Below are 10,246 nucleotides of genomic sequence, written 5' to 3' on the forward strand. Positions count from 1 at the left end.
ATTCTAACGGATTCCACAGTCCTCCCACTCACTCAATCAATTATGGAGCCAAGTAACTGGAGCCCAGTTTGGGGTTCTCCATCATTTTGGATCTCCACTGGGGGGACAGTTTCTTATCTGGGGTCCCAAGAAACGAGTCTCGGTCCCTCCTGGGGCACATCAGTCACCCTGCAAAGCGTCACTGCTTGACCCATGTGGTAGAGGGAAGACCAGGACTAGGGTGAGGGAAAAGAAGTGCTAATGGGATTGAAAAAGCACCTGACAGTTGCTTGGGCCCTTGCCACTCACGTGGGAGACTCGGATGAAGTTCTCGGCCTCCTGGTTTCAATCCGGTCTACTGCAGGCCTTTGGAGAGTTAACAGAGGATGGGAGATCTATCTCCCTCTCCCTCTCTATCACATAAATAACTAAATCTTAAAAAAAAAAAAAAAAAAAAAAAAAAAAAACAGTGCACACACGTATACCTGTAAGCACACACCATTCAAACACAACAATGATAATTAGCAAGGACAGTGCCAACGGCTGCCAAGGGGGCTAAGACGTCCCCTCTCCAAAGAGGGCTTCTCCCCTTCTGTTCCTGACTGCAGCCCATGCCAAGCAAGTCACCTGCCAGAAAGCCATGTGTGGCCAGGTCTCTGCCTCCTGCCCAGTGCTCAGGCCTGGCTGCATGTTGGTTTCAACTATAGAGCTTTTTGCAATTCTGTGCTCAAAACCTTGCCCCGTGCCAGTGGCATCACAGTCTCAAAGTGGACCCTGGCAGCCCCAGATGATGGCAAGGGGCATTCAAGGGCCTGAACCACGGAATCTGAAAGTCCCACTGTGTGTGTGTGTGTGTTTGAAAGATTTCCCCAGCCTCTAGCTCCCTCCTCAAATGTCCACAGGCCAAAGTCAGGAGCCGGGAACTCAATCCAGATCTCCCGTGTGAGTGGCAAGGACTCAACAGCTTGAGCCAGCATTGCTGCCTCCTGGGGTAAGAGCAGGCAACCGGAGTCAGGCATTACCATGACACGTGGGCATCTCCACTGCCAGGCCAAACCACCTGCACCCCCAGCCACCCCCCCCACACACACACACACACATCACCATGCTTTTTTAAACACTCCTAGGTGATTGTGACCCACAGCCCAGGTGGTCCATTCATTTATCCATTCCAAGTCAAATGAGACTATGCCAGCACCACAGACCCAGTAGAGAACAAGAACAACACCAGTTACAGCCACTCCACGCTTTCATGAATGCCAGGAGGAACACAGGATGCCACAAACACTTCTGGAGGGCCGCTATCACGAGGGATGTGCCAAAGGACCAGGGGATGTGGAGGAGCCAACAGTGGCCAGTGCAAAGCCCCTTTGGCCAGCAAGCAAGAACTGAGTAAGATGGCACTCAGCTCCAGTGGGCACCCAGAGGGAGGAACGGGTGGGAAAAGACTAGGAGAGCCAGATCAGGTACTGCTCATCCGGGGCTCAGTTGGGGCCACACCCAAGGCTTCTGAGCTGGAAACTAGCAGAGCCAGGGATCACAGGGCATTAACGGGGTCTCGTGATTCTCCTTTTTCCCAGCCATGAGCCCCTTGCCTTCTCTGACCCCCTCCCTCCAAGACAGACTGGGTGGGGCCTGGGTGGGGCAGCATCCTGGCCCTTGCCTCACAAGGCTTGTCACCTAGACAACCAAGCCAACCAATGAGAACACTCCATTTTACAGGACCGACCCTATTAAGTTGAATCACCTCCCCCACACAAGCCAGAACCAACACCCAGAGGCCTCTCTCAGGGCCCCCTCCTCCTGGATAACCCAATTCAGCTGCCCCCCATTTTCCTTGACAAAGAAACAGGGGAGTCCTCAACCTGGGATGTTCTTGCGCAAGAGGGAAACTTAGTGTCCCCGGGTTTGGAGCCCCACACACAGGCACACCCACATCATACAGAGGTGACTCCGGAGCCCCTCCTAGTCCCCCCGAGTGAGCTGGGCAGCAACCCCAGCAGCGACAGCTCCGTGCGGGGCATGCAACGCTCCCAACCAGAGGAACACAGCGACTCCAGCCTGCTGAGCAGCGGCTACGCGGGCGACGAGGAAAACAGCGAGCTCAACTCCGTTCCTGGCCGTCGCGTCGTGCGCTTCACTAGAAGGCTCCACGCCCAGGTGGGCAACTCGGAGAGCAGCGAGCTGTGCTGCACCACCTCTCCCCAGGAGCTGAAGAAGAGGCGGAGGCTCACCAGCCCAGCCCCCCGCACCCAGCAGACTGGAGGGGAAAAGTGACAGCAGGCTGCCGAGCAGCAGCGCCAGCAGCCTGAGCAGTATCAGCTTCATCAGTCCGGGAAGCAGCATCCTCACCTACCGGGTGAGCAGTGGGCTGCTCAGCTCCACGGGTGGGCAGCCCTCCAGCCACACCAGCAGCCTGCAGAGCCTCGGGGTGGACAGCAGCGTGCCCAGTGTCCCCAACAGCGACACCAAACTCCAGGAGAACAAGGGGGAGGTGGGCAACATGAAGAGCACCAGCCAAGGCACCCTGGGCAAACAGCCATCCCAGGAGCAGGTGCCTCTGTAAGAAAGTTCCCTGCCCCACCAGGCTCCATCAAGTCTTCAAGGCACAGGGGAGGGTTCAGAGGGGGTAGGGAGGAGCCCAGCCAACCCAGGAAGCAACCAGAACAGCTGTCACCAAGAGACGTGCTGGGCCAAAGACCACGGAGGATTAAGTCCCATCTATAAGCAGGTGCCACGGAGCAGGAACTATTGTAGCAAAACTTCGTAGTCAAGGATGGGAAAAGCAGCAGTGAGAATCATTGCGGGCAAAAAGAGCTGTGGCCGGTGAGGCCGAGCACACCTGTTTCGAGCTGGCCAGGGGACAGCCTATGAACTTGAGCAATGAGCCCTCCCTTAACAGACCTATCACCACCACCTGTCATCAGTAGCCTCGTGGCGGGAACAGCAGTGGGGGTGACCCATGCACCCCCGGCATCAAGAGCCATCAGAAGTTAGGACTGCGTGCGAGGCAACCCTGCTAAGCAGTGAACACCATCTGCAGCTGATGCCAAGCCTGTCAAGTTTAGAAGATACACACCACCCTCACCCACCTTCAGGGGATGGCTGCTATGCCTGTGGGGAACTTGTTCCCTTCTAGGCTGTCCACAGCAGGCAATGTCTGCCACTCAGTGCCACCTCAGGTGGGGGGTCACAGGGCACTGGGAGAACTCCCATCTCTACCCCCAACAGCACAACCTATAGCTGCAGTCCCAGCAGGTCTGGAAGAGCAGCAGGCAGGAGCAGACCCCCAGAGGCCCCCTTCACATCTCCATGTGGACCCCAGAGGAGACGGTGCGGGATTGAGGGGCATGGCAGACGCCAACCACTGTCCCTTAGCTCTGGGTCCTCTGTCCCATCACGGCCTTGCTGAGTGGGAGGAGGGTTCAAGACCCTGCCCCTCCCCTTTGCACAATAAAGAGGTCCCACCCACCCCTTCCAGGTTGACCTGGCAGGGCTGGGAGCTGAGTGAGCATACGAGGTAGGGAGGAGGCCAAAGCTGGTAGTAAACATGCAGAGGGTACCAGAGGGGATGCTGAGGGGGTTCCTGGGATAATAAAAGGTGTCTGGGTCAGATATGTGTGGGTCTCTGTGGGCCTTCCTGGGAAGTAAGGGGCGACCTCCCTAAAGAGCTGGGGGAGGGACAGGTCACCAGTTGGCATTCCCACATCCTGTCACGGAATACCCAGTGCAAGGACCAGGTCCCCCTCGGTGTTTCCAGCCCAGCTTCCTGTCAATGTGCCTGGGAGGCAGTAAATGGTGGCCCGAGTGTTTGGACCCCTGCCACCTGCAGGAGAGACCCAGATGGAGCTCCTGGCTCTCAGCTCCAGCCTGGTTCAGCCCTTGCACCTACAGGTCTTTGGGAAGTGAACCAGCACATGGATGACAGTTTGCAGGCTGTCTCTCTATTTTCCTCCTTTCAAATAAATCTATCTTGGGGGGGAAAAAAAGATCAATGGAGAAAGAAGGCTGAGCTGCCAACTCTACTCTGGGAAAGCCAAGTCGTCTGGGACAAAACAGCGACCCTGGGAAGCCCCAGTTTTCCATTCTGGGGGCTTTGTGCACAGGGTGGTTACAGAATGCTGTGGATCCGCGAGTAAACCATGGGAGTGCCCGGAACAGGTCCTGCCTGCTCTCGTCCCCTTCCCAGCTTACCTGTACAGCCTCCCAACCCCGCGACAAACCCCTGTGACCTCAAACCCGATTTCCGGCCTCCTGTCTTTGCAGGTGCCATGCCTGCTGCCTGGTGTGACCAGCAGGCAGTCAAGCCCTTCCTAGTTCTATGGCTTGTGAGAAATATGGCCACATGCTCCTGTACCTGCCACCTCTTCCTCTCCTCCCAGAATTCCTTCCTGCCCCTTTGGAGTTAATCCCTGCTCCTACCCCAGCAGCTCAGGGCCAGCTTCCTATCCATGTTATTCTCCAGGATGGCCAGAGAGTCCTGGGTGGGGTGGGGCTCTATGGCACCTTGTCGTCCCAGGGCTGTGCAAGTTCACGGCTTGAGGCTTCTCACTCTCCCTGCTTGGGGATGACGAGGCCTCCGCCCACCTTTGCTGACAGGTGTTTGCGTGGACTTGCTTTCGCTGTCACCTGGAGAAACAAGTCACTGGGCGTGGGATTGCCCGGCGCTGTGGGATGTGCATGAGACATGGCTTTCCTTCACACTCTACTTGTCAGGTTTTGTTTGTATTTTCATGCGTGTGTTCTTTGGTCGTGTTGGAGGGTAATGTGTGGCAGTCTCTTATTGTTTGTTCCATTGTAGAAATGGGGAAACTGAGGCACAGGGTGACTCCCCACCCCCCCCAGCAGTTTAAGCCACTAACATCTGTCCCAGTCCCCTCTGCTTCAGGCACTGCAGGCTCCCCAGGGCTCCCTGTCTCAGTGTAGTGCCGCCCCCACGTGTGATCGTGTCACTCCCCACCGTGTCCGCTTCCAAGTCATAGGATCAGTGATTGCCAAATGAATAAATGAAGGGATGGAGGGAAGGATGCATCACATGGCTGGCCCACTACCCTCTCCCCAGGCGGGCATCTCCATCCTCCATTCCCCACATGCCCGGGGAACGGGGCTCAGCTTGGCTCCCTCCACCCTACTTCCAGCCCAAGTGGCGCCAGCCGGCACTTGAAGTGAGAGCCATTTTTCGAGGCAGCCTGGTGATTTCTTTCCCTCCTGTCCATTGGCCTGGCATTCGTGTGGTGGTGGGGTTGGACTGATGGATTGGCTGTAGGCATAGGCTTCTGCATTATTAACCGGGCTGGGGAGAGAGTAGCTTATGGATGCAGTCTGTCCAACAGAGCGGGGAGGCCCGCAGACTTGAAGCAGATGGGAAGGAGAGAGGGAGAGACCCTTACTGCTCCAACCTGCAGCCGCGACAGAGGTTGTCTCCCATGCCTGCTGCACCTTGCAGTGCCCTTTCCTGTCCATTTCAGTGGATGAACCGGAAGGGCTTTCTGCTGACAGCTTTCTCAACCAGGAGCTTCCCAGGCGAGCCAGGTTCTCATCCCACAGTGCATTACAGGAAGTGGGGTGGAGGTTTACTTAGCTTGGGTCCCCTAGAATTAGATCCTCAATGGGCTTGATGAGGAAGGTCTGGCAAGTGGGCTCCCAGGAGATGGAGTCTAAAAGGCAAGAAAGAGGTAAGCAATGGCACAGGAGCCCGGCCTCAGCCTGCCGCCGAGGGGGGCCCTGAAGGATGAAATGCACCCCTCTCGGCTTCCATCAAAAGGCACAGGAGTGGGGAGGACTGCGAGTAACTGGGGCACACAGGCAGGAGACCTTGAAGCAGGCAGAAGGGGCTGTGTGCACTCTCTCCAGGGGCTGGGCTAGTCCTGACAGCAATGAGCGCCCCCTCGTGGACAGCTGGGTCAATTTCTGCAAGAGCAGGTGGACAGCTCTCCCAACTCTGTTCCGCAGGCACAGACTGCCTGTTCAGCTTCAGTCCCAGCGAAGAGCCCCTGCTGGCAGCCACGTGGACGCTGGCGGCATGCCACCTCAGGATCCCTGAACCCCAAAACCCTCTGTTCTCCCCAGTCCCAGGCGTTCCATCATAGGAGCAAAGACAGGACAAAGATGACACTGTCTCTCTCCCCAGCACTTAATTCCCGGACTGCCCTCCCGGACCACATCTCATGCCAAGCTTAGGAGGCTGTTCCCTGCCCTCTCACTGGACCACCTGCCACCCTGGACTGTAACCGTGTCCATTCCCTTCACAGTCTTCTCCTTAGAGCGGGGTCAGGACAGTACCTTCACGAGGGGTGCCACAAATACGTGCCACAGGAACCTGCAAAACACTGGGGTGCGGCTCTGCCTGGGTGGCTGCTCAGAAATGCTTCTGTCATTTGGATCTCAAAGAGTCCCACTGGCTCTGAGCTGGCCAGCTCGTGCTCAGAGAGGGAACAGAGATCACACAGCAACCTGACAGCGAGTCGGCCCTGGCAAGCTCAGCTCGGGGCTCTATGTTGGATGTACTCTTCCTCCATGGAAGGGATCAGGACCAAGCCGGGGTGCAGGGGCAGTGGCAGCAGGGAGTGGACACAGATGCCAGCTCCTGTCCTGGGTCTCTGTGGGCACTGGCCTGTGAATTATTCATCAGGAAACCGGCTGGAAGTAGTACCTCAGCCTTAATTTTCAATTCCCCTAATGCTGGCCAATTCTCTGCCGAGAGCCTCTCAATTATTCATGTTTCTAAAACAATATTTGTTTTCTCTGCATGCATCAACAAGCTGCAGCCCCACACACAGCACGCGATCTGCTAAAAGTCCCCAGGAGGGGCTGGCTTGCCAAGGGGAGGCTTTCACGGGGGTCAAGGGGGTAAGCGGCTCCAGCAGCAAAGCTGGATGGAGATAGGCGCATCACATGTTCCCTCGGTGGGGAACTCCAAGGACAAAAGAATCCAGGCCCAACACTGCGGTATGGTGTATGAAGCTGCTGCCTGCAATGCCAGCACCTGACATGGATACACATTCCCATCCTAGTTGGTCCACCTCTCTTTTTTTTTCTAAGATTTTATTTATTTTTATTGCAAAGTCAAATATACAGAGAGGAGGAGAGACAGAGAGGAAGATCATCTGTCTATTGGTTCACTCCCTAAGCAGCCACAAAGGCCGGTGCTGTGCCAATCCAAAGCCAGGAGCCAGGAACTTCCTCCAGGTCTCCCACGCAAGTGCAGGGTCCCCGGGCTTTGGGCCATCCTTGACTGCTTTCCCAGGCCACAAGCAGGGAGCTGGAAAGGAAGCGGAGCTGCTGGGATTAAAACCAGTGCCCATATGGGATCCTGGCGCGTTTATAGACAAGGACTTTAACTGCTAGGTCATCGTGCCGGGCCCTGGTCCACTTCTGACCCACCTCCCTGCTAATACACCTGAGAAAGCAGCAGAGGGTGGTCCACGTCCTTGGGCCCCTGCTACCCACATGGGAGACCAGGAGGAAGCTCCTGGCTGCTGGCTTCAGCCTGAGCCAGCTTCGACTGTTCTGGCTGTTTGAAGAGTGGTCCAGCAGGTAGAGACTTTCTAATTCTGCCTTTCAAATAAATAAATATATCTTTGAAGAATCTCCATCCCGTGTTGGATATTTTGGTACAAAAACAAAGTAAAAGACTTGATGCTTGCTTCTTTGTTTCTCGTCAAGGCTCCGTGGCTCAAGGCTCCCCATCTGCTTTCCTAACTGGGAGAAGTGAGACTCTGAGAGGCCCTCCTGCCGGAGCTTAGTTCCACGGCTTGGGGGGGACACAGGGTCAGGACTTGGTTCTAGGTGACTCCACATCTCATCACCTTGCCACGTAGCATTGCGGGTCGGGTGCCACATGGCATCGTGATTGTGGTATGAGACACTTCAACCAGACCCAAGGAAGAACTTTCTGGAAGTGTGCCTTACTCTCTAAGGACAATCAGGAGCAAGGCATTGTTAGAAAGAACAAGATCAGGACTTGGCATGGTAGCATAGCAGCAAAAGTCCTCCCCTTGCATGCACTGGGATCCCATATGGCCCCCAGTTCGTGTACTAGTGGTCCCACTTCCCATCCAGCTCTCTGCTTGTGGCCTGGGAAAGCAGTTGAGGATGGCCCAAACCCTTGGGACCCTGTACTTGTGTGGGAGACCCGGAAGAAGCTCCAAGCTCCTGGCTTCAGATTGGCACAGCACCGGCTGTTGTGGTCACATTGGGAGTGAACCATCGGATGAAAGATCTTCCTCTCTGTCTCTCCTCCTCTCTGTATATCTGCCTTTCCAATAAAAATTAATCTTTAATAAATAAGTAAATAAAATCTTAAAAGAAAGAAAGAGAACATTGTTAGTAAGAACCAGACAGCAGTCTGTAGGTGGGTAGTAGATTGAGCACTGAGCACAGGGAGACCTGGAGTCCTTGTGAGAGACCATGCTCTTAGTTTGCTGAGATTTATTTATTTGAAATGAAGAGTTCCAGAGAGGCTGGGAAGAGAGAGAGCGATGGACCATCTGCTGGTCCAGTCCCTGAAGGGCCATAACAGCCACAGCTGGGCCAATGGAACCTGAGTCAGGACCAAGCCCGCCTGCAGCCACGTGGGACAAGCCAAGACACCAAGACGACCTTTCCCTGGTCAGAGACCTGGTCAAGCCATGTCCAGATCCCCAGCTCACCAAAACTGGGATGTGTGCTTGTTGTTTCATTCGATGCTTTGGGGGTGATTATTAATGTCAACAAGTAACACGTGTTAGGGAAAGTGACCATAGCTGAGCAAACACCAGAGAAAGGTCTCCTTTCCTTCAAGATGGGGTGAGAAAAATCAGTGGTCAGGTTGCTGTTTGGGAGACCCACATCCCATATCAAGCTCCAGCTGCATTTCTGGTTCAAGTTTCCAGGTACTGGACATTGAGGAGGTAGGAGGTGATGGACCCCTTGGATCTGTCACTCACAGAGGAGATCTGGACTGAGTTCCAGGTCCCTGACTTTTGGCCTGGACCTGCCCTGGCCACTGCAGACCCATGGGGATTGAACCAGTGGACAGAATTCTGGTCTCTCTCTCCTACCCATCCATTTCTCTGTCTTTCAAAATGTTGTGTCGATAGCCAGCTTTCCACTTCCAGAAGGCTATGCTCCCTGTAACTGCCTTTCTTCCCTGTCACATGGGCCCAGGAAACCTTATAGGTAAGACCAGCCCCTGGGAGACTATTCTGAACATATTCCCTAGGTTAGGAGAATAAATCCTCTCTGGGGAACATGCTACTGGTCATTAGGAATATAATTCAAGAGAGCGATGAAAAACCACTGCACTGCCCCAGGACTGACAGCACCCAGCGGTAGCAAGACAGTGTCTCCAAGGAGTGCCCGGATGCTGCTGGTCTGAGTGCAACTGCTGTGGGTGCTCCTTGGCAATGTCTGCCAAAGCAGCCCTCAGAGCCAACAGTTCCACTCCTGGGTCTACACCCAAGAGAAACGATCACTTCTGTCCATCAGAAAGAATGTGTGAGAATGTTCACAACAGAGTTTAGGAGTCCAGGAGAGAACCCACGGTGGCTGTACCCACGGTGGCAGTGACCGAGATGGAGCACTGTCTTTTTCAGTGCCTGGGGGATCAGATGGCATCAGGTTTGCCCTGCAAACAGATGAGGCCCGGTTGAGAGGTACAGGGCTGTTCCCAGGAGCTGTCTGTCTCAGAACAGAGGCAGGTAGCGGGAGGCAGCCAAGCACATCGCTGCCCCACAGAGTGGTTGTGATGGAGGTGGCTGCCAGCCCCACACTGGACTCTGGAACAACCCAGAAATGAGACAGGGAGCAGCCTCTGAGTGCCCCATCAGCCTGGCACTGGTACAGCTGCCTCTGGGTTTCTCACGAGTGGTGCCGCTGTGCGGGGCAGCTGGGCCCAGCAGCAGCCTTCAGAACCTAACGGCCAGGGGCTGCTGAGGTCAGAGGCTGGTGCGGACTGCCCCGGCACCTGCCACACCGTTATTTCTCTCAGGGTTTTGTTCATTGCTATTCTTGGCCACTGATTCTGCAGGAGCTGTTGTGTTCAGCAGATGGAACGCTATCTTTGTTTAGAAGGAAGGTGTGATATCTGTTGACGGCATGTGTGAAGAAGTAATGTGTTGGGCCCCCATCTCTTCCAGTCCTTGCAGGTGGGTATCAAAACGCCCATCATGGCCTGATCCTTGGAGCTTCGCCAACCGCCCTGTTTGTCAGTGACCATCCCAGTCCTTCCCACCCAGCACTGGGGAATGACCTCCCGCCTGCCTGCCAGGTGCAGGCAGAATGACAC

General features: G+C 55.2%; 1 protein-coding gene across 1 annotated transcript; it reads left to right on the top strand.

Annotated features, from left to right (window-relative positions):
* The first annotated feature begins 1,376 nt into the window (after positions 1 to 1,376).
* C24H16orf82 (chromosome 24 C16orf82 homolog) lies at positions 1,377 to 2,558 on the top strand. The gene is made up of 2 exons (XM_058681093.1): positions 1,377 to 1,392; positions 1,718 to 2,558. Exons 1-2 carry the CDS (start codon positions 1,377 to 1,379, stop codon positions 2,254 to 2,256), a joined length of 555 nt encoding a protein of 184 aa, XP_058537076.1. The 3' UTR covers positions 2,257 to 2,558.
* Positions 2,559 to 10,246: the final 7,688 nt, after the last annotated feature.

This window comes from Ochotona princeps, chromosome 24 (assembly GCF_030435755.1).
Source record: "Ochotona princeps isolate mOchPri1 chromosome 24, mOchPri1.hap1, whole genome shotgun sequence".
Taxonomy (NCBI): Eukaryota; Metazoa; Chordata; class Mammalia; order Lagomorpha; family Ochotonidae; genus Ochotona; species Ochotona princeps.